General features: G+C 40.4%; 1 protein-coding gene across 2 annotated transcripts in view; it reads left to right on the forward strand.

The window, feature by feature from the left end:
- Window positions 1-25,574, forward strand: part of exoc4 (exocyst complex component 4) — a 142,254-nt gene that overhangs the window by 30,628 nt on the left and 86,052 nt on the right. For both annotated transcript variants that reach the window (XM_046872785.1, XM_046872786.1), the window contains exons 8-9: window positions 9,617-9,762; window positions 10,987-11,075. In XM_046872785.1, coding sequence (XP_046728741.1) covers window positions 9,617-9,762; window positions 10,987-11,075 — 235 coding nt within the window. The remainder of the gene's footprint in view (window positions 1-9,616; window positions 9,763-10,986; window positions 11,076-25,574) is intronic.

Genomic DNA, 25,574 nt, shown 5'->3' on the forward strand with positions numbered 1-25,574 from the left:
TAGCTGTGTACACTAGCATGTTGCACACTTACTCTTATTGCTGAGGTTGTTGTTTTGCACACATTTCAGTGTGCACTCTGTTTACAGTTCTCTTATTTTGCACAAAACAAAGGGGAGGAGACAAATATAATTCGATTTCTATTTATTACAAGAATACCTTTTGTCTCTAGTTACAGCAAGGAAATGCCCCCATACATGCGATTTAAATGATGCGGAAGACTTTTCAAGTTCCATCTGCTCCTCCGCAAGCCGTTTGTCTTTGGCTGATTAACACGTCCCATCCACGTGAATACGTGACCGCTCTGTGCATTTACAAAATTGCTTGAAAAGCAAAAATATATTTCATTCTATGATTGTAAAAGATAAATCTAATTAGTTAAGAGCTAAAAAACAAAGAGCAATTAATCCATGGTTCACCTGCGTGCTGAATCGCGAGTTGTGAGCCGTAAAGTATACCTTACCAATATACCTTCTGTCTAATGCGATCCGTTGCACCCGCATTAGACAAGGTATACTGGTCGGTGCTATTTTGGGTATTTGTCTTGCACTGTTTGCACCTAGTTGCACACGATGCACTTTATGGTTAGGACAACTTTCTTTTATTTCTAATCTCTGTGCTGTTACGTAGCTCTGTTTGATTATGTAGCAACCGGGGTCTTAGAGAAACACATATTTGGAAACATATTTGTCCGATATTTTTGGTTGAAATAACAATAAAAGCTTCTGGAACGGTTGAATCAGTCTGTAATGTAACAGTTACACACACTTATGGAAGATTAGGGAATTTTAGAGAAGTGGTATCTCAGCGGTTAATATGCTGAACTTCTGACTGGAAGGCTGTGGGTTCAGTTTTCACCACACCCAATGTTGGGTCCTCGAACCGGGCCGTTAACCGTGAAATACGTTGCATGCAAGTCGCTCTGGAAAGCGGTGCCTGCAACATTGCATAAATGAATCTTGAGGGGTGCCAATAGTTTTGCTGTTGACTGTTGCTAAGTGGTTTAGTTCCTCGTTTTTAAAAGTTGTTTTGATGATTAATTAATTGCATTAAAGCCTGCAGGTTTATGTCAGCTGGATGTTGTAATTATAGCAGCATGCTATGTTGCCTTTGATAGTACAGCTAAGTTGTGGCTCATGATGATCATCTTTTGTAAATGTCACCGTTAATCGCTGAGGAAAACACTGAAGTAAAAAGCCCAACTGTTCCTGCATGTAATATTTTGTAACCGTGCAAAAAAGTAATTTGTCGCCAATAATTAATTCAATTGAATTCGGTTTTGTTTGTATAGTGCTTTTTAGCGAGAGACACTTTCACAAAGCATCTAGCCTCGGATCACTGATGAGCAAGCCGGAGGTTAATGCGGCTTGGAAAACCACTTTGAAATGACATGAATGAGAAACCTTGAGGCTTTAAAGGGAATCGATCCCCTTCAGGGTGACCCCCGGAATGTACGAATGATTGCAGTCTACAGGTGTAGATGACTACAAACACTGTAATCATAATGTGTTAAAAGGGTGTGTGGTGTGAGCAGATTGTGAGTAAGTGTCCTTGGATGACCAAAGGGGGAGTCTTTTAAGATTTGCACCTGGTAACTCGGTGTTTAAGATGTTGAACTTCTGATCAGAAGGTCATGAGTTTAAATCCTAGCATAGCCACACTGCGAGTGCTAAGTCCTTTAGCAAGGCCCTTAACCCCCATGTCCTCAGTTGTATAAGTGACATAATTGTAAGTCGCTCTGGATAATGGCGTCTGTCAGATTGCAGAAATGTAAATGTACCTGCTATGTCAAGGTGAGACTTTTCTACCGAAGCAAGTGTAAGATTTGGGCATAATCTTGAGGTGCCCATTTGGGACTTTGCACATCACTTGAAGGTGAGTCACAAGTGCAGGAGCTCTGTGTCAAAATCATCAAATCAGCTAGCAGTTGTACATTTATAGTTTGGCACAGGGAGAACAGATGATTCAGTGTGCTCTTCTACAGTTTAAAAAGGTTCTCACAATGTGAGAGGTTGTATGCTGGAGCTGTGACAGCATAATAAGAAAGGCAAAGCTGCAAAGAATAACAATAATATATAAAATATTAACTTGCTCAAGACAATACAACAATAAATTAAGTGCAAATCTAGCACCCCTCACATTTCCACAATCTTCTCAAAGGACAATACCATAGAAATTAAACTTGGATATATTTTGAAGTTGTCAGTGTGCAGCTTGTAAAGCAGTACAGATTTATTGTTTGGATTGTCTATTGTACTGGATTTTTAACATGGCACCTCATGGTGAAGGATTTGAGAATTACAATTGTTGCTCTCCACAAAGATGCCAAGGCTATAAGAAGTAACACCATGGAACTGAGTTACAGTACAGTGGCCAGGGTCATACAGAGGTTTCCAAGACATGTTCCACTCAGAACAGGCCTCGCAAGGGTCCATCAAAGAAGTCCAGTCCTCGTGTTGTGTGTCAGGTGCAGAAATTTGCTTCAAAAAACAGACGCCTGAGTGCTGCAGCATTGCTTTAGAAGTTGCAGAAGTGGAAGGTCTGCTTGTCACTGCTCAGACACTGCAACAAGTCAGTTCGCAGGCCGTCGTCCTAGAAGGAAGGAGGAAGCTGAAGGTGATGGAGTGGACAAGTATGTCTCCAGATTTCTTTCGCCATGTGTTTAGCATCCAGCAGCTCCGTGATGTCATTATGGAGGAGTGGAAGAGGATCTCAGCAACAACCTGTGCCGCTCTGGTGAATTCCATGCCCAGGAGGATTAAGGCAGTGATAGATAACGATGGTGCTCACACAACATATTGACACTTTGGGCACAGTTTTGACATGTTAACTTAGGGTGTACTCACTTTGGTTTCCAGATATTTAGACAATAATGGCTGTATGTTGAGTTATTTTCAGAGGACACGAAATCTGTACTACTATACAAGCTGCACATTGACTACTCTAAATACTAAGAAGATTCTAAAATGTGAGGGGTGCACTCACTTTTGTGAGATACTATATAGTTAAAGTATTGATTAAATAGAAAAAAATCTAATCAGATTTATGCGTATATTGCTTTTAACAGTGGGAATTTTTAACAAAGCAGCTTTACAGAAATCAGGGATCACCATATCTATTCATAATAGTTTACATCATTGTTGAGGTTGAGAGAAAGTTCTTCTATAGTGATAATTGTTCTAGGTACTAATAAATGAAGATGTTAAGGTTTTCGTTGGGAGTGACGAGGATGGACAAGATTAGAAATGAGTTTATTAGAGGGACAGCGCATGTAGGATGTTTTGGTGACAAGGTGAGGGAGGCGAGATTGAGATGGTTTGGACATGTGCAGAGAAGGGACATGAATTATATTGGTAGAAGAATGCTGAAGATGCAGCCACCAGGTAGGAGGAAAAGAGGAAGGCCAAGGAGGAGGTTCATGGATGTGGTGAGGGAAGACATGCAGGTAGTTGGTGTGAAAGAGGCAGATGTAGAGGACAGGGTGGTATGGAGACGGATGATCCGCTGTGGCGACCCCTAATGGGAGCAGCCGAAAGAAGAAGAAGAAGAAGAAGTTCTAGGTACTAATAAAGAGCCTGAACCTTTTTGGACTAAATGTATGTGCAGAATCATAATAGACAAGAATATTGTTTAAATAATGTGAAGCAAGACTCTACATATTATACTGTAGGACATCGTGAAAACAAAGTTTGTTTATACACTGTCTTGAGCGTTCATCAACATTCAGCAAGATATTAGCCTAAGACAATAAACTAACCGACATGGGAACCTGAACCCTTGAGCAGATCTTTGGATACTGTTTTTGAGCTTAGCAATGATTTCTGAGATGAAAAAAAAAACTGTTGCTCTTGTAATGTTGTCTACATGACCTCCAGTCTAAAAATCAATAATCACATCAAGGTCTTTTATTGTTGCACATGATGCAACTTAAAGGCCGTCCAGAGTCCACAATCAGACGGCGTATTATTTCTTTGCTGTTTCAGCCCTAGTAGAAGTATTTCTGAGTAAGAATTGAATAGAAGGAAATTTCTGTTTCTCAATGTAATGTCCTTGACACATTCTGTAACTTTTTATTAAGCTTGTATATCGTTTTTGCTGAAACATACGACTAAACAGTACTTGAGTATGTAGGACTGCTGGAAGCATTATGGTGAATAATAAAAGTGGAAACACAGTATCAGGGTGTGGTGGACAATTTGGAAGTAAATGTATCTGTACTTTGCTGAAGTATTTTCCATTTTGGGAGACTTTTACTTTACCGTCACTACATTTCAAATTCAAATATCTGACTTTTTACTCAACTACATTTTGCGAAATCAGTCGTTCCCTTTTTTTTATGAGGATCGCTCTGTTAAGAACGTGTTTTGATTGGCGCTTGGTGTATCTACTGATCACCAACATAAAGTTCAGCATCAGTTCAACATCAAGCAGAACATTTAGAGAGGAATAAATGATGAAGAAACTCCAGATTCTAACTCACCACAACACACGTGACTTCATTTGTGCGATTTTATTGAAATAGTTGAAAAGAAGGTTTTGGGCTCATGATACTTTATTAGAAATAAATCAGTGTTTGGTTAATTAATATCATTCTATTAATAGATCAGTGTGTTAAGTCACATTCGAGTCTTTTATTATAGCAATAGTCATAGTACTTTGGACACTTTAGTACATTTAAAGGCAAAAACTTTTGTACTTTTACTCAAGTGATAGTTTAAAGGGACACTTTTACTGGACTGATATTTTACTCAGTGCATCTCTACTGTTTTACTCAACCACATGTTTTGTGTACTTCGTCCACCACTGGAAAATAATGCGAGATATGTGTTCTGATACTCTTCCATTAGAAGTGTTTCTACTGCTCATAGTCCACAGCAACTTACCACTAACAACACAACTCTTATTTATTACTGAATGGCAACTCAAACCTTGGACTTATTTCATAAAGTGTAAGTATTCATCTTAAGGATCTTGTTTTGAATCATCGTTAAAGCCTCTAACTGTCACTCCCTCACCAGCTTCTACTCTGAATTTAATAATGCAAAAAGATCTGGTGCTGCATAAGAAAACTCTCAGTTTGAAACGTAGTTTTTACCTCTGACAGAAGCGAAGCACTGACACTGAAGACTGTTGTTTTTGCAGGATTCCTATAAATGTTTAACAGAGATTTTGACCTGCAGCATTGCTGCTATTTATTTATTTTTTTCTATTATTTTTCTCAATTTCAGGGAAATAGAAACAAAATGTGATCTCAGTCACAACTACATACATTTTATTTTTAAGTAAAAATGCTGCCTTCAAGGACGAATTGGAAGCAAATTTGATTGGCTTTTCACTCAGGATTGGGTGAAGTGTGAGGAAAGAAGCCTCATCATTTTCTTTAATTTCTTAATGCACTTTATTGGTGCTTGACGTTCAGAGTGCATGTACACACCTGAAACTCCTTCAGCGCTTTGCTCTGGTTTAATTATCCTGATTTGTTGGCTAATAGACTGGAAGAGGGCTGCTTTTCTGCACTCATTACATTAAGGACGCCTCTTTCGTGACAAACTGCCGAGACTTTTTTTTTGGGGGGGTTTGTTTTAATTAACCTTTGCCTGGCTGTACAGACCTGCAGCTTGGGTGTAATTGAGGTAAAAGCTAAGCGTACAGTGACGAGGACGTTCATACCCAATCCCACAAGGTTTGCACTTAAAATGAAAGCTGTTTCGGTGCTTCTGAGTGGTCCAGGAGAGATCTGATTTGTTGGAACTCTTGAAAATGGTGGTCTGGTGCATCCTTCCACTGAACTTCAGTGTGAAGGAAGTTATCCAGTCTTGGCACTACATGCCAAGTAATGTAAGTGGTTTTAAACTTGCCTTGCTACTTCCTATTTCAGGAATCAAACCTCTGTTAGTTTTAAGTTTTTGGATTAAGAATATAGTTGAAAATCCATATTGTTCTGGCTTCATTAACAGAACAAATCCCATATTTTCAAGTTCTCCTGCACATCCAAATATGCAATTCTTCTCTTAAATGTGGAACAAAAGAAATATTAGAAAAACAATTTTCAGATGGATGAACCCAATGCTTATTTGGCCAAATTAGAATTGTGCAATCAATTCACATTTAAAGAAAAAAGGAATTTGTGAAAGGAAACCTGCGATTATATTCCCCGCCCCCCAAAATATGTGGGTGTGTCCTTTGGGATTCAGTCTATTAGTTGTGTCTGGTTATAAAAGCATTTGCTGGAGTCTCTCACTTTTCCTACCGTACAAAAAACCCCGACTATTAATAAATGTTTAAAAACGACCCTTAAACATATGGTGGGATTCATCTGGTATGGTGCAGATTTCTCATGGCGAAAGCAGTTCTGTGTTTTTTCTTCTCCCACCCTTTATCAGAAAGGTCAATCTGAGCTTTTTATCAAGGTTTTATTAAATAGCTGAGAGGTTCTGATTCTCAATTACGTCCTAATTAATTGGTCTTTTTTAACCAGTGCCGCATAATTTTCTTTTATTTAAAACCACACCAGATAAACAGAAAGGAGTCGTGCCACACCTGTGCTTTTAAAGCCGTGAGGTTAAGCCGAATAGTGATTAGTTCATGCGGAACCGTTATTAAAACGACGAAGAACAAACGCTAAAACAAGAGCACAGTAATTGGGTTCACACCAAGCTGGAAAAAAAGTCAAAATCATTTGTTTTTGCTAAATGAAATGTACGGCACAGTTGAAGTTGTGAAGAAATATTTCTATAGACTGTATAGATCCATAGCATATGGGATCAAATGACTTTCCAGCTATACGTGATTCTTCCTCAACTGTTCCTACAGAGGCAAAGAAATGTACAGGATGTTTTTCAGTTGTGCCAGTATTACATTTCCCCCCTCACTTGCACGACAATGCTCCTGTGCACAAAACCAGCTCCATGAAGATATGCTTGACTTGGGTTGGAGTGGAAGATCTCCTGCTTTAGAGCTCCGCTTTTACCTGAACCCTGTTAAACATGATGAATGTGAACGCTGACTGCACCCCCAGGCCTCTTTACCTCACATTACTACCTGACTTTACTAACAGTCTTGTGGCAGAATGAGCACAAATCTCCATACAATCTAGTGGAACATCTTCCTATAAAGAGTGGAGCTTATTAGAAGAGCAAATTGGGACTAATCTTATGGACGTTTTTGTTCATATAGTCTGTCATTCTAAAAACTCGACTGGAATGTTTTCTCTTTTGTTCCAATCCCCTTTTTGAATATAACGACAGTAAAAGTCAAATTCCTCCTTATACACTATTTACATTTACACCACACGCTGCATCCGTAAATCCAACAGCATTGTGGATGACCACACACTCTTCATTTTCTACCATCAGGAAAGTGGTTCTGAACTGTACATAACACACACACACACACACACACACACACACTCGCACACACTCACTCGACTGTGTGTTACTGAACTGTACAACCTGGACTCAAACACAAACTCAATTCGTTCACATCCATGTCTTCATATTCTATTTATATTATACTGTTTTTGCACAACATTGTGTTTTGTTTACAACTTTTGTTTATGGTCTTCTGGTAAAGTTCTCTATAGTATTCGTCCCACAATGTCTTGTCTTGTCCGTTTGCACAACTCACTTTAGTCCTGAGCTTTGTGTCCTGTTTTGTAGCTCTACGTTGTGTGATGCTGCTCTACGCTGCTTTTATGTAGCACCAGGGTTCTATATATATATATATATATATATATGTTTGTTGGATATCCAACAACTGGTTGATATTTATGTAGTGGTTTGTTTTTGTTTGTTTGTTTACATTAATGAAATATTTATGCCTCTTTTTTTGTGAAGTCAAGTCACGTTTAAAAAGCTTTTATATCCGAGAAATCGATTTTAGTTTAATAAAATCAGTATATAACAGACATGGATATATCAACTTTTTCAGATTTCAGTCCTCGCTGTTTTCTTGCCTTACGTCCAACATTCCTGCGGTAGGTTTCTGGATCTGCAGTGACCTTCGACCACCTCTCAAGATGCTGAAGATGAATGAAATGTTTTGTTCTTTCTTTAAAAGAAGGAGCTCTTGTACGCACAGACTCTTCCGCAGCGTCCTACACCTCGCTCGCACTGTTCTCAGCAGGACACGGTCTTTAATAACGTCCACCACTATTTTACCTTCAGTAAAGGTGACTTTGGGATAAAAACTTCACAGTTGGAGGTACTGGTTGGAAGATAGATGCGGTAAATACAATATAGGAATTATAACCTTTGTGTCTGTGTCTCTTTACAACAATCTGTTTGTCTAATTTTATATAAAAAAAAAACAGTTTGAATGCTAATGATGGCCCAAGGATATGATATTGAAAATCTTGAACCTGGTTGAAGGATAGAGCTCATGGGTCAATATACTGGGGACATTGTATGGTGATTCCTTCAGTTCTTGTTTGGCTCAGGAAATAACCTTATTGACTGCAGTTTCTCTGGTTGAGAAAGTTCTTTTGTCTGACGCTTCTGTTGATTGACCCCTTTGGACTTTTCTTCCTCTATCCAGCATTTCCTCTTCTCGTCTACTTCGGTCGCACTGAGTACCTAATTTCCTGCAAGATCCAGCGTAATGTAATTTAAGTAGGATGAAGCCCCTTCATCAGGCAGCCGTTGGCATTTAATTAAGTCGGGAATGGGGGGAGAGTTACATACTCAGCTCAGACTGTCAGTGAATCAGATGGTCATTAGTAATTAATACACTAGCTTCGCTGTAACTAGCGAGTTCGCGCTCGGCCCAAATAGAGCTGTCTTAGCTTCATGTGATGCTTGATGGATGTGGATGAGCCCTCAGTTTTTTTCAGGTTAATCATGCCATTAAAAGTCAGATGTATTTCCATGTGCCTTGTCATCCTTTTCCCCTGTGAGCGGGGTTACAAAAATGGTTTCATCATTTAGACCACCAAATAATGGAGCACTTTGAAATAATGGAGCACTTTGAAAAACATGAAATTTTTTTTCTCCTTGCCGGAGCCTTTTTTTTTTTTTTTACTGACGGTTTTCACGTTTTTTCATTTAGTCGTACTTCATTCGACCGATTCGGGCCATGAACATTAATCTAATAAGACTCATGGAATTATTTAAGATTCTGCACTAGAGGTCATTCATCGGTTTTGCGGATTAATCTGTACCGGTAGTTGATTGCTGGAACTGTCGGCTATCGCCAAAAAAGCATGCCGATAGTTTTTCCGGGTTGTGTCCGTTGCTGGAGCGGCGAGAAGGTCCGCTGTCTTTACGAGAGTGGCCTCTAGAGGCGAATCACTGATTTGTTTCTACATGTGAGGCGGCATGCTGCATGGAGAGACGCTAGATATTTATTAATAATTTAATTTAATATAATTTATTAATAATATAATTATATTCATTAATTACTATATACATAATTATTTCCTTCAGCACATTTTAATGATTCAGTACTGTTTTTTTTTTTTTATCCAGTATCCATTTAAAAAATGGTTGGTTATCGGCAAGAATGACCCAACCTAGCTTTCGTTATCGGTAATAACCAATCGGTCGACCTTCGCACAAACTTGCTAAAGCTTGATCCTGAATTCATCATGTTCTTTTTATTCATGTCTGTATTTTCTGGCAGGTGCTCCTGATGGACTACCTGGACGTAAAGAACACGCGAAGCGCAGCCGAACCCTCGGCCCAGCTCTCCTACGCGAGCACCGGCGGAGACTTCGGAGCTTTTTTTGCCAAGAAGAAACCAGTTAGACCGAAACAGTCCCTCTTCAAGTAAGCCCACAAGTTCACATACTCCCGCATAACGATCTTTTTATTGCTATGCAATGTTAAAAATTATTTAAGCATACACCAAAAATAAACGGGATGGGATCAGTGCTGAAACACCAAATTACATGAAATAAATTTTGATGTTGGGGGAAAAAACATATTTTTGCCAGATAGAAAACTCAAAACTAACTTTATTATCAGGAGAAATTCATCCTGTCAGATATTTAATCTCAAGGTTTTTAGAAAAAAAAAATTAATCTTAATCATATTTATTTATTTATTTTTGTATAAATAAACCTAGCCATGAACATTCCCATAGAAGCTTTTTTTTTTTTTTTCTTTGTTACAATTCATTTATTTTATACATTTATGTTGATTAAAACAACTGGAGCAAAAGTTTAAGATTTTGCTCCCACATTTACAAGCTCTATTAGGATCTCATTATGAAGTCTAATGGCTGTAATAAATGAACGCATGCTAATTAAACCAGGTTTGAACTTCAGTTTTTATGAGTAATTAGAAAGTTTTAAAAGAACAAACCTAAAGTTGAAAATCCCAGTGTTTAAATACAGACCTTTCCTGCTATACGTGTTTTTTTTCCAAACTGTTACCACAAATCTGGAGGTACACAATTGTACAGGACGTCTTTAGATGCGCTGTAATAGAATTTTGCGTTCACTTGAACTTGGAAACACAAACCTGTGTTGGAGATGCCCCTGTGAGCTCCTTGAAGATCTGGTTTACATGCTTTGAAAAGGAAGATCTTGCTACTATAGAGCTCTGATCTCATCCCTACTGAACACCTTTGGGATAAATGTGAATGCTGACTGCACCCCAGGTCTCCTCACCTACATCAGTACCTGCCTTTAATAACACTCTTTCCTGATTCAAATGAAGGAAAAATGTCATGCTCCTGCGTTCAAAGACGTCCGATACAATTGTGTGCCTTCAATTTTGAGTTCGTTTTGGGGAAGAACCTCAAAAGTCGGGTTTCCCAATATTTTTGCCCGTATAGTGTATGTGTGTAGTCTCGACCCAGTGACTCCTAACCAGGATAAAGTGCTTACTGAATAAGAATTAATTAAATTATTACACATTGATTGCTCGCTACAAATTTACACGTCTTTTATTTCGTACAAAGCCCGACTTAAAAAGAGGGGCGCACAAAATTTTGCATTCACACCCAAATGTTTTTTTCCTTTCTTTTCTTTCTTTTTTTTTCTGCAGGTTCGAGTCTTCCTCCCACGCCATTAGCATGAGCGCGTACCTGCGAGAACAGCGTCGAGAGCTCTACAGCAAGAGCGGAGAGCTACAAGGTAAGGACCACGGAGGGATTGATCGAAGGTGAAGAACGAATGACGGAAGGTACAGTAGGATGAGGTGGGGTAGGATGAGGTGGGGTAGGATGAGGTGGGGTAGGATGAGGTGGGGTAGGTCAGGGCGGGGCAGAAAGGTGATAGAGAGGAGGATATAAAGACTCAAATCCTCAAGGTGAAAAATCTGCCCTCTGATATGTTTCTGAACTGCATGTCTCTTGTACTCCTGCTGTTTCTTTTTTTGACACATTCCCTTTTTGTCGTTGCACACATACGCAAGGGTGAGACAGACACCCCAGAGAGTGTCTTCACTCCTCCATCTCTCTCTCTCTCTCTCTCTCTCTCTCTCTCTCTCTCGCTCTCCCTCTCTCTCACACGTCAGCATGACCTTGCAGTTTCAATCAGTGGTGCTTGACAGTAGTGCTTGTGCCTTTTTTTTTCTTCTTGTCTCTCTCTCTCTCTCTCTCTCTCTCTCTCTCTCTCTCTCTCTCTCTCTTTTTTTTTTCTCCCCGCACCCAATTCCACAGTCACAAGCTGTGCGAATTGATGAGCGAGAGAGGTGTTGGGGGGGAAAAAGAAACTCGAGAAAGTGAAAGACAGACGCTTCGCAGCAAATAAATACTTTTTATTTTATTTAAGAATGTCAAACTTTTTTATATTTTTTTATGTCTTTATTTATAGTCGTGGAACGTCCACGAAGTGCGTCAGCACCTTTCCTTTCACCTCTGACTCTTACAAACAGAGGCAGACCTACCGCACTGTGGCACCCTAAGAAAAAGCATCGCCACCCCAGAACTGGTATCCCCAACGTATAAAACAATCATCAGGTTCCTTTTCAATTAAATAAAAAAATGTGTGTATATATATATATATATATATATATATATATATATATATATATATATATATATATATATATATATAAAAAAAAACATGAAATTTTCAAAAGTATATTGTTCACTCGTTTGCGTTTTCAGGATTGTCGAACTTTTGACAAGTGATGTCACGTGGCCAAAAAAAAAAAAAAAGATTTTTCCGGTGTCTGTCGATATTCTGATTTAAATATGGTGTATGTATTTGTAGGATGTTTTTTTTTTTAGATTTGTATCTACATATAATTTACATTGTTTGCCTTTTATAGTAAATTAAACTTGGCATAGACTTAAACACAAAAGTTTGTCTTTCCAATCCACATATCAGCTTCAGATAAATTCAATCACACTCAGTGTTTATTTAATTTTTATAGACCAATATAAATGTGTGCCCCTTTGTAATTCTCATGCCACCCCAGAAAGAATTATCTAGACCCGCCCCCTGGTTAAAAAGCCTCAACTCTGGAGACTCCGTCCATAAAACCAAAGACGAAGAACCTTACCGTTTCTTTAACTACACCCATTTTTTCTTCTCCTGCGATTTGCGATGTTGCCACAGGACCGTGCAGATCAACTTCTGACCAATCAGATTCGAGGATTTCAATTCAACAGCACCGTTTTGTAGCTCTGTACCTAACGAGCCTAACGAGCGAATCCAGCTCGGCAAAGTATTCCAGAGGTTCGTCCCTCTACAGAGCGGTTCGATAATCTCTCTCTCACCTGCCGCCCTTTTCATCGTATTTCATAAGATCGCCGATGTCACGAAAACGTGCGCACGAGCGGAATGCAACGATTAATACAAAACAACAAAAGTTGCAAATTTTTTTTATTTTTTATTTTTTTATGAAACAGAAGATAAAAAAAAAGAACTATTTGTACGGTTGAGCGGTTGGAAGCATTATAAAGAGGAGATGAGATTTCCCCCGTTTCATTTAGGCCGTCACAAAAGCGAGCGTCGGGCCCCTCAGTCTGAGTGGTGAATAGCGGGAAAGAAGATTGAAGGACCGAAATCATTTAAAAAGCGAAATAAGTTTAGCGAGCGCTATAAGGAAAAGATGTAACGCAGAAAAAAAAAGTCATTGTTTTCGTCCCGCCGTCACGAGAACCATTCAAGGGTTTCTGAAGACCAGAGATTAGAAGTAGGACTCGAGACCGGGCGGAGAAACGTTTTTTTTTTTCCCTTCCCACCCACAGGCTTTAATTAAGCCCACAGTAGAAGAACCTCGAGCACGCTGAATAGCCTCGTGTGCGTTTTATCCAAGCAACGCTCTCCGGCTGTTTTTTTTATTATTCAACCGCAATGTATTATTATAACCGACCGAACCGAGGACTTTGGGAAATACTGTAAAAGATCTACGTGTTTGTTTGAAGGTTCCAGGGAAAGAGGAAACCGGGAAGCATCTGCGAAAGTCTTTGTATTTCGGAACGCTGGCGGATCCACAGCTCCGTGTCCGTCTCTCTCTCTCTCTCTCTCTTTCTCTCTCTCTCTCTGAGCTCTCGTCTCTCAAGCCTTTCATCTCTTCTTCTCTTTAACAAAACAGAGAACTCTCACTTATAAAAATCCAACACAGGTGTATGATCCTTCCTGCTCACTTCCTCCCTGCTCTACCTTTCATTCACTACCCGGTGCTCAAATCCAAAACTCTGTAATTCAGCCACTTTATTATGAGGCTTTTGTGCCCTTTATTTTTTTTTTATGTTCCATATTCAGGCCCAAAAAAGCTTAGAGACCAGATAAAGGGACAGAGTTGTCTTTAAAAAGGAAAGTCATAGCTCAGTAATCAAGTGTTTGGACTCTGGATCAGGTCATGAGTTCAAATCCCAAAAAGAAGATGATTCGACCCGCGTATATTTACTTTCCGGCTCTTTTGAAACGTCGCTACACAAAAGGAAACCTGGCAGCGACGTGTCTTTTTGTCCTGCTGATATATGCTCTGATCCTTGCCATGCTGTATGACATTATTCTAGGGTCTGTAACCGCAGGGTCTGTCGTGTGTTATTTCTCACATACATGGCAGGTGGTACAACCGTGCCTTTGTTATACATTGCAATCGAATATGTTGTATTTTGTGCTTCATCTCCAATGTGATGGAGTAAAATCTACACGTCCTGAGATCAACATCATGAATAATGGAAAATTTAATCAGTTCCTGTGTGGGCAAAATGGTGTGTGTGTCATATCACACTATTCTTTTTTCTTTTTTTTCCCCCCTATTCTTCTCTCTCTCGGTTTCTCTCTCTTCCCCCCCGGGACTGTGTGAAGGCACCGCTGTGGTAGTTATTATAAAAACACACACGAGCCTCTGAAGCTTAATTACAGCCTCCTCAGCTCGAGCATGACTTATACAGTTCAATTAATCCGCAACTTCCATCCGAGGGCTTCATTACGGCTCAACATGTGGGCACATCTGCATTTCTATTCCTCTCCCTCCTTATCCTGCACCATTCTTCAGACGTGGCACTCGACGTTTGAAGCACGCAGGATAATGGAGAATGAGATGGCGGTCTCGTTTCACTTCTCCGTACAAAGCTGGCGAGAAGAAGGGAGCGCCGAAAGGACGGCGTGGAGCCTCCACGCTACTCATATGTAATAATGACATCATAAGGGGGGTATATACAGCTGAAAGAAAACGGGCCAATCAGAATTCAGCAGCGCTGTTGTATATGGCTTTTTTTTTTACGTACTTCACAGCAGTACAGTGATATTCTTGGCACCCATTTTTCACTGTTCCACCTTTCATTCACTAACCGGTGCTTCACTACGCCCCAAACCTACTGTATTAAAAAAAACAAGAACAAAAAACCTGTAATTCAGCCATTTTTATGTTTTCTAAAACTGAGCCAGTGAGACATCTGTACCTGTTCCAGATCCAGGCTGATTAGCCATAGAAAGCTCAGAGACCAGTTAGAGGGACAGAGAGATGTCAGAAAAAGCAAAGTTCAGGCTTTAGCTCAGGGTTTTAGGCTACGTCTACACTAATCTGTATAAATTACTGCCTAAAAACGCTCCTAGAAACACTTTTGTTTTGAATCTTTTCCCAAAGGTTGCTCACCCACATATATATATAAAAATTAAACGCTCACGTCCCTGTCCCATGCACGTGCAAAATGCAAGACGCCGTTTGTTTACTTTCCGGCTCTAGGAAAACGTCAAGGCGGCGACTCAAAACGCGGCGTTGTTTTTGGAAGACATTTTGGAACGGAAGGTCATGAGTTCAAATCCCAACAACACTAAGCTCCTTGAGCAAAGCTCTTACCCCTCAAATTAATTAATTAAATTAAAAACAACCAATCAGAATTCAGCACCGCTGTGTATATATATATATATATATATATATATATATATATATATATATATATATATATATATATATATATATATATATAAACTTGTATTATGTACATTACAGCACAGTGAAATCCTTCCTTCACATATCACAGAGATGTTAAGAAGCTGGTGGTCAGCATGAAGCCTCAGCCATGATGCAGCACCCCTGAAGCACAGAGGGTTAAGGGCCTTGCTCAGGGGCCCCAAGAGTGGAAGCTTGGGTATACTTGGGCTTGAACCTCCGACATTCTGATCAGTAACCCAGAGCCTTAACGACTGAGCTACAACCTCCCTAATAAAGAGGTAAATAGAGAACCAGTGTATACAGGTACAGAAGGCCCCGAGTTACGATGGATGTATTGCGATTTGACAAATCACCGTTTGCAAATGGAGGGCGGAGCCAAGTGAAACGAATGGTAAGAAGCACACTTGCAGCTGATGAGACTAATCAGTGCGCTCCGTTTCACTGCCCGACGACACCGATAAAAAAAAAAAAGACAAGAACTAAGATTTGGCAAAAACAACAAAAAAAACGTAGGAAAAGAATACGAGCTCTAACAGCGAGACGACTGAACTCTGCCGACCTCTGGTGAGAGGAAGGCATCGCGCATCTTCCTGGCATCACCCCAGCGTTTTCCTTCCGCGTATACGCTTCTACGTTCGCCTGGAAAAAATATTTTTTACGATCGTATCTCTATAGTCATCGTAGGACCGTAAAAACTACCTGTACCTCTACGCTCCAGGCCGTAGAGAGCGTTAAACACGACAAAGCCAGAGCCAGAACTCTGTATTAACAATCTCGTTTATGCATAATAGCTCCGTTCCCTGGAGAGAAGGGAAATTGTGTTTCGGCAGGGTCGAGAGAACGGACCGCGGGAGAGCAAGCGATGTTTTCCGTCAGTCTCGTGAAGCACAATGGAGCAGGAGAGGTGCAAATGGAAAAGTGTCTCACCGGTGGAAAGGTGTGTGTGTGTGTGTGTGTGTGGTGTAAGATGTAAGAGAGGTAGATTAAGGGATCGCATGGGGAGTAGCTGTCATCAGACTTTATTTCATAGTAATAGAAACACACAAACGTTTAGCCGTTCTCGAACGTCGGGTCGCTGGGTAAAAATTGTTCTAAACGTGGCCTGTGCGGGTAACGAGTATCCGGGAAAAAACAAAAGGCGACGGACACGCCGAAGGATCGCCAAAATCCGATTTAACCGATTGTTTTTATTTTTTTGTATTTTTCATCGCGTTTCGTACCACGGCCGTGTTTTTATTGCGAACATCGATCCGCTTCAGGCGGTCGAGTTCTCTCCACGTAATAAATATCTGATTTCCGAGCACTACACAATGCCAATACTCTGGTCCTTCCCTACAGACTATAGAAAAGAAGCACACAGTAGCTGGTGTGTGCTCTTATACCAGTGCACCCGATCATTTTCACATCATGCACGTAAAAAAAAAAAAAAACAGGGAACGAGTCGATCGATACCCAACTTGCGCTAACCTCGCTATTATGATTTATTATATAAATAATTGGTGCCTGAAATTAAATTGAACTTTGTCTGCAGAAAAGTCAATAATCGCATGAGAATTAAACGGCCGTGTGGAGTTAAAAAAAAAAAAAAAAAAAAAGTACGCACGTTTATTCTCTTCAGAGACTCGTCCTCATCACCAGGCCTGATTTCACTCGTTCCGTCTCCGTTTTCTCCCTCGCTTTCTTTCTTCATCAATATTTATTGAATAGTGGGTCAGTAACGTTAACGGAAATGGCAAGACGGAAAAGATACATTAGGCAGTAGACATTTTTGTCCTCAAATTTGACGTGTTGGAAGCAGGAAAAATGGGTGGGCGTAAGGATTTGACAAATTGTGACCGTCTAGACGACCGGGGCAGAAACTGCAGCTCTTGTTACTGAAGCTCAGATGGTTAAAGAAGTCAATGCTGGTTCTGATACAAAGGTGGACCAGGTGGAAGCTAAATTTTCTAGACGGAAGGGTAGATTCATCTGTTACTCCTCTAACAATCATTCCACCTCTGCCTGTTTTTCTGATGGGGATGTTTCTTGGCTCACAGATGGAGATTATTGTAGGAGAAGAGAAAGTGCATTGTTGGCTCTTAAACCCATGTGCCATCGGGCGCAATCTGTTCTTTATTTAAGAGTTAATTAGATTGAAAATATCAGCTTTGTTTGTGTTTTATTACGGTCTTTTGCTTCTCCGTAAAACTCTGTACCGCCGGAGCTCCTGCAGCGAGGCCTTAAACTCGTTCTTCATCTTTCTCTCTCTCGCTCATATTCTACCTTTTGTTTGCGATTTGATTGATCCACATCTCCCAACAGTTGGCCTCGGGATTGATGCATTGATGTTTCTCAGCCTCCCCCTTTCTCTTTCTCTCTCTCTTTCTCTGTTGATGAAGGCGAGAGACAGTGTGCAATCAAGCCTTTCTGAGAGAAAGTGAAACAGAGAGGAGAAGCGGGACAGAAAGCATTGTTAGGCTGTAATTGTTGGCATAAATGACACACAATCAAGGCGCTTTTTTTTTTTTTTTTTTTTTTTGACGGCCAACGATGAGCCCGGAAGACGATAAAAGAAGAAAGGGTCACCAGTTTACCTCGAGCAGGAGGTGTGGCCGAGACGCGTGTGAAGATTTCTCAGGATACAATGGCTGCTGATTGACTTTGATAATTGTGCCCTCTCTTAAACAACACACTCTCACAAACGACACACACACATTGAGGAAAACATCCTCTTCACAATCGCTCACTGTATCTCCACTGTATGGACGTTCGTAACTCGGGGAACTCGCATCAGACATATGACATAGACATATGGGAAAGCGTTTATATTCCCAACATCACCTGCTTTCACAACCTCGGATTTAATGATTGATCAGTCTGGACAATTTTTATTTAAATTTTTTAAAGGAGCAGTTTGTAGTTTATGGTGACCCCTGGCTGCCTGCCAATGCAATTACAAGTGAAAAAAAAAACATTCAAACACTTCATTTCAAGTGCGTTTTATTATTTTTTTTAAATAAAATGAAAACAAATATAAAAGTGCTTTTTTATTCAGCACCCTCGCGGCATCGCGATCGTCACGGCCAGACGGTGAGCGGCTCGCTCGGACGTTCCTCACGGGACGATCACAAGCGAAAACGTCTTGTCAAACACAGACAGGTTATGAGTTCTGAGTCGATGCCTGTGAACATATAAGGACTAATATATAGATTCATATTTTCTATTCATTCGATTTATTTCTGTAAAGCTGCTTTGGGGCAATTAAATTGATATATTGATTTGTTTAATACATACAGTAAAGGATTATGATCGCTATGTGCTAATGTAAGAGAAATGGTGTTTATTTACTGGATACAACGATTAATTATTAAACCATGGTCGGTCTGTCAATACCAGCTTCTGATTGGCTGGAAAGAAGATTCCAGTTCCAAGCATTGAACAAACAGATCTTATAATCAGTGTTGATATGAATGAAATAAATGTGCTGCTTTATAAGCACCTGTAACCATTAAAGAAGGACAATTCCTATCACACGAAATTGTGGATTATCCCTTGCGTATCATATCTGGCAACGTCGGAAACGGATCATATTGAAAAAGAGCAATTGAATTGCAGAAATGGCAACGTTTTCTTTTCAACCACTATTATAACCTGCACTTTCAGGGACCTCAGGATCTCATCGTTTACGGAACCCTGGTTCCATGGGTTATTATTATTATTGTTTGTCCTTTTGTGGGGTTTTTTTGCGATTTCTGCACACACTTGGGAAAGTTTTCTGTACCATTTTAAATCCGCAATGTTTCCGAAGAAACGAAGGAATTTTTACGAGAAGGAATTTCAGCCCCAGAGCTGAACGTCGTTTTTCCACTTTTTAACTTTAGTTTAATCCAGTGGGAAAACCAAATAAGCATTTTCGATCTCATCTGGAAAACATCCGGTCGAGTTTTTCTACCCATTCTCTTGGTCAAAAAGCTCTGTCTATGCCCGAATCCAAATATCTTGGTCCTCAGAAGAATTTCAGAGCCAACAGGCACAATTCTTTTATTTGAATATATAATATAATATATTAATAATATATATATATATATATATATTTTTTTTTTTTGGAGCATTATTTTCCACATTTAGTGTGGAATTTGCTCTTCTAATTCCCTCCACTCTTCTGGGAAGATGTTCCACTAGACTTATGGATATTTGTGATCAGCCGCCACAAGGGTGTTATTAAAGGCAGGTACTGATGTAGGTGAGGAGACCTGGGGTGCAGTCAGCGTTCACATTCATCCCAAAGGTGTTCAGTAGGGATGAGATCAGAGCTCTATAGAAGCAAGATCTTCCTCTCCAAATCATGTAAACCAGATCTTCAAGGAGCTCATCACCATGCTGGAACAGGTTTGGGTTTTCAAGTTCAAGTTCAAGTGAACGCAAAATTCTGTTAAAGCGCATCTAAATGCACAATCGAGCGCCTCCAGATTTGTGGTAACAGTTTGGAAAAGAAACAGATATAGCAGGAAAGGGCGGGTGTGCCAATACTTTCGGCAATATAGTGTGTGCATATATGTGTACATTTTTAGATGACCGGATATGTTGTAATGAATTGAATTATCGTATATATATATATATATATATATATATATATATATATATATATATATATATATATATACACACACACACACACACACACACACACACACACACACACACACACACACACACACACATGTTTTTGCTCAATTTTTAATTGCGGGTTGCCAAGAAATTGCAATAATAACCCCCCCTTTTTTTGTGTTCACAGTATAAAAGGAAGTAGTTTGTTCAATCCTTTGTGGTGTTTTCTATGTAAATAGGAGGTTGGGTTGTCTTTGCTGTTATTTGACAGAGGGCACACACCTAATCAAGTACTGAAGAAAAGAGATTCGTGTGTGCGTGTGTGTGTGTGTGTGTGTTTTCCCAACCTGTGCTAATTTTAATCAGCAGCGAGGCTGTCATTGCAGCTGTCACAGGCATGTTTACCTTTAATCTGTGTTGGGGTGATTGGAGGGGCGAGATGGAGGGTGTAAGAATGGAGGGAAAGGAGGACGCTAGTGGCCGGGTGGGTGAGTGATAGATGGACCACCTTCACACACACACACAATCTACCAAATCAGAGGGCTGTTGAGAGCAGTTTAACTGCCCATTGCTGATTAGAAAAAGAAGCGTTTAGTGGAATAAGTGTTTGATTGGGAACGGAGGCTTTTATTAAGCTTTGTGAAACGAGTCAAACGGAGGTGTGCTGTGAGACAGTAATCATAGGAGTGAAAACAGACACCGGGTAAAAACCACCATTTACATATTTTAAAATATTGGCGAGTAGAAAATTGTCTGAACTTCACCTCATTGTTAGTTTTTAGATGCCCAGCTGTTTGATAGCAACCCATCCTACAAACTGTTGGTTGAAGAAACGTATGTAGAAGGTAGATAGCGTTCTTACTTTTCCATGGGATATAATATAAGCACATGAAAACGTGTCCCCTCACGTTGTCTACGTTCAAACATTTCATAGACTGAAGTATTTGGGCACCTCACTTTTCCAGCCATGTGTGATTCTCACCCTTACATTTACAACAAAGGTGGAGGCACACAGTCATTTAGGACGTCTTCGGATGCGGGAGCATGAAATTCCTCCTTCACTAGATCTAGGAGACCCAATGACAATGTACCTGTGCATAAAGCCAGCTCCGTGAAGATATGCTTCACATGTGTTTGAGGGGAAGATCTTGATTGGTCTCAACCCAATTGAACACCTTTTGGAATGAAGTGGAATGGGATGTTTAGAAAGCATGTACCGATTTTATTCGATTGGCAGGCGACCAAATGATTTTAATCGGTGTGTAATTGTGTAGAAAGTTTACGGTATGAGCTTTTCGAGCAGTTGAAATTCTCTCCGTTCTTCTGGGAAGACGTTCCACTAGACTTTAGAGCGTGCTTGTGGACGTTTGTGCTCATCAGCAACAAGGATGTTCGTAGGCCAGGGTGCAGTCAGCGTTCACATTCATCCCGAAGGTGTTCAATAGGGATGAGATCAGAGCCCCCTAACTCGAGATCTTCCTCTCCAAACCATGTAAAGCAGCTCTTAAGTTTGAATCGTTGCGATTCCAAGTTCAAAAACGCTTTTGTTCATATAGTTTGTTGATTTAAAAAACAAACAAACAAAAAAAACCCTGTATGTATGAATGAATAAATCATAGATAATTTTATTTATCCGTAGTCTAGTAGAGCACAATGACAAGTATGAAAGGTGTTTTGTGTTCTCGGTGCTGTGATGATGAAACGATTTGCGCGCTAGGTTTTCCGTCACATCCGTCTTCCGGCGCACGCTCAATAATTCATTCACCTCGATCGGCTTCATTTACATATTAATTTGTATTTATTTATTTATCACTGTGGACGGCGATTGTCAACCTGTTCCCTCTTTGGCCCTGGCTGTCTGCTGGCGTCGTCTGGGACGTTATCCCTTCCAATTAATTTGAATAATAGACGTAGCTCATTAGGAGCCAATCATACATGAAGACACAGCAGCGGAATTGGAACCAGACGGTGGGGACTCCATGAATTATTGAGTTGGCCTGGTCTTATTAGAGCTGTGGATTTCTGCCCAAAAAGCACTGACTGCGCACACACACACACACACACACACTTCTCTCTCACACTCTCTGTTTTGTGTGTGCACACCTGTTGACCTTTATGCTGCGCTGAGAAGACTTGGCAGCTGCTCGTGGGTTGTGGAGTGTGTTGCCTGAATGCACTAAATTGCCTTTTTCCTTTTAAGTGCCAGCTCTGTTGTTCATCACACTGGAGATGCTGGAAGGAGGGGAAAAGTCTGGAGGCCTTGTAGTGTGTGTGTGTGTGTGAGTATGTGTGTTTTAGGTTGTGTGTGTGGTGTTTTAGGTTGTACCTGAAATCATATATGATGGGAGCTGGATTATTCCTGGTTTTTGTTTTGTGGTATCAATCCTGAAAGGGGTGTTTTCAGGATTGATACCACAGGAGATCACTATATTGGCAAAAGTATTGGGACACCAGACCTTTCCTGCTATACGTGGTTCTTTTCCAAACTGTAACCACAAATCCAGAGGCGCTCAATTGTCTTTAGATGCGCTTTAATAGAATTTGCCATTTATTTGTACTTGGAAACCCAAACCTGTTCCAGCATGGTGATTCCCCTGTGCACAAAGTGAGCTCCTTGAAGATCTGGTTTACATGATTTGGTGAGGAAGATCTTGCTGCTATAGAGCTCTGATCTCATCCCTACTGAACACCTTTGGGATGAATGTGAACGCTGACTGCACCCCAGGTCTCCTTCCCTTACATCAATACCTGCCTTTCATAACACTCTTGTGGCTGATAAACACAAATATCTATAAACACACTACAAAATCTAGTGGAACATCTTCCCAAAAGAGTGGAGGGAATTAGAAGAGCAAATTGAGACTAAATGTGGAATGCGACGCTTAAAAATCACATACCGCACTTATGACCAGGTGTCCCAATACTTTTGGAAATATAGTGTATATAAGTACAGACCAAAAAACTAAAAGTATGGCTGTAGTTTATACTAGGAGTCTAAGAAAACATTGATACATCGCGATATTTTTTAACGTTTTTCCTTTAACGATACTGTACCGATTCTCAAAAACGCAATATTGATGTTAAAAGAACAATGTATACAATATTCATGGTAGCTGTTTCGTTATCGCCATTATGTGCATACGTTTTTAAAAGAAATCATTTGGAAAAATGACCATGTTCGATACAATGATGCTAATTGTGTTCATGTATTGCTGAAATCTTGATGCCATTGAGATGGGATTCACGTAAGACTGGCACAGGTTTCAGTTTTATGGGTGGGTTCAAGGAATCAGGGTTGGAAGTGTCATTTTAGATGTAAGTAATTAAGTAAAGATGCAGATCCCACTGCGTTCTGGTTAAATGCGTTTTCGCTAAGGTTTGTATATAACGGTGTGTTCTTAATGACAGTTTTACTAAAATCTATCCTGAAATAACAACCATCCCAATATATCTCCTTGCTTACAGTATCGCAACATACTGTATCGTGACCCCCTGTATCGCGATACGCATCGTATCGCCAGATTCTTGTTCTTGTGCTGAATTCTCGCCTTGATATAATTTACGACTTCCCGCTTCAGAGTTTAAGCCGAATTTTGGTGTAAATCTCAACGCAAGTATGTTTATAGCGCACGTCTCTTTACACCCCGAGTCCGATGTTCCTTATGCTTCAGATGAGTGCGCTGTGTGTGTGTGTGTGTGTGTGTGTGTGTGTGTGTGTGTGTGTGTGTACCTCAGCTCTCCAGTGTAACGCGCCGCATAACGAAAACAACACAGAGCGCAAACGCATCCAAGTCCACTGGGACGCTCGGCGTTATCGAAGCCCCCGTACCTCTCGGCTTCTCCATCGTAGCCGCACCGAATACGCGACACATCAAGCCGTTTCTAATCAGAGCCGCGGAAGTGCGACTAATGCAATTTCACTAAGTCACTGGCTGGCTTGATTGTATGCGGGCAGACCAGGAAGATCCGCACCGCGTTACGTGCACTACACTTCATTTCCACACTCCGAGATCACAGCAGACACGCCCTCCCGTCTAATCCGAGATCAGTCACTGCCACAGGGGAGAGGCTCTAACACACACACACACACACACACACACACACACACACACACACACACACACACACACACGGACAGCAAACAAAGCTTCTCATGTTGACAAGAAAAGCAAACACAACCCACACAAATGCTAATGATTGTTTTGGTACACGAGCCGAACTTATTCACGGAGGTGAACTTATTACAATCGCGTCTGCGAATGCGTTAATCTGCTGAAGTCTCACCCACGCAGGTGCTTTCATTATTACTCCAATCACAGACCTCTTTCTCTCTGTCTCTCTCTGTCTCTTACTGTCTCTCACTGTCTCTCACTGTCTCTCTCTGTCTCTCGCTGTCTTTCACTGTCTCTCTGTCTCTCTCTCTCTCTCTCTCTCTCTCTGTCTCTCACTGTCTCTCTCTCTCACTGTCTCTCACTTTCTTTCACTGTCTCTCTCTGTCTCTCTCTCTCTGTCTTTCTCTGTCTCTCTCTGTCTTTCACTGTCTCCTCTCTCTCTGTCTGTCTCTGTCTGTCTCTCGCCTCTCTCGCTGTCTCGCTGTCTTTCACTGTCTCTCTCTGTCCCTCACTGTCTCTGACTGTCTCTCTCTGTCTTTGTGTTTAATTTACTGCTTGACCTTTCTCTAGTCGTCCCACATCACCGCTAATATTCAAAGAGACGCCGACAACCTGAATCACTCGTCCTCTGTTTTCCTCTCACACTATATATACGTATATGTATATATAAAGCTTTGCATAACCTCTTCCCTCTGTTTCTCTCTGTCCTTCTGTCTTTTTATATTTTTGTCTCCTCTTTCTCTTTCTCTCTTTCTTTTTTGTATTTCTGTATCTCTTTTCTTGACCTGTCTCTCAGTCTTTCTGTCTCTCTGACTTATACGTTCCCAATCTTTTTCAATTTTTGTATCCGTCTCTCTCTCTCTCTCTCATATGCACTTTTCCTCTATCAAATAGTCTCTATAGCTACATTTCTGCCCCTTTTGTTCTCTCTTTTTCCACACTGTCATCTCATGTCTCTGTCTGTCTATCTATCTGTCTCTGTCTATCTGTCTGTCTATCTATCTATCTATCTATCTATCTATCTATCTATCTATCTATCTATCTATCTATCTATCTATCTATCTATCTATCTATCTATCTATCTATCTATCTATCATGCACTTTTCCTCTGTTTATTTGACCTTTTCTGCCTTTTATGCTCGCTCTCTCTCTTTCTCTCTCTCTCTCATGCACTTTTCCTTTGTCTACTTGTTTCAGTTGCTATCTATATGTCTCTTTTGTCTCCCTTCTCTCTTTTCCACTTTCTGTTTTTCACATAGTTTTTCCATCTCTCAAATTTTTTTATTTTTCTCTGTCTGTCTGTAACAACCCCCTTCTCTCTTGATGATGTGTGGCAGCAGCTTTTATTTAGGAGATGTAATTGAGTCTTAATTGAATTGGCATCAGAGAGAAAAAAAAAGAAGGGAAAAGAGCGGAGGAAGGAAAATTGGACGTGGGCTCCGTTTCCTCGTAGCAGCTCGAATTGTCTCTTTAGAAATGCGTTTTTTCACGGAAGCCGCGGCGATAAAAGAAATTCTGCGCGAAAGCTTTTAGTAGGGATAAAGGTTCTGTTGTCTTTACATAAATGAGAAAAGA

This window comes from Silurus meridionalis, chromosome 18 (assembly GCF_014805685.1).
Source record: "Silurus meridionalis isolate SWU-2019-XX chromosome 18, ASM1480568v1, whole genome shotgun sequence".
NCBI classification, from domain to species: Eukaryota; Metazoa; Chordata; class Actinopteri; order Siluriformes; family Siluridae; genus Silurus; species Silurus meridionalis.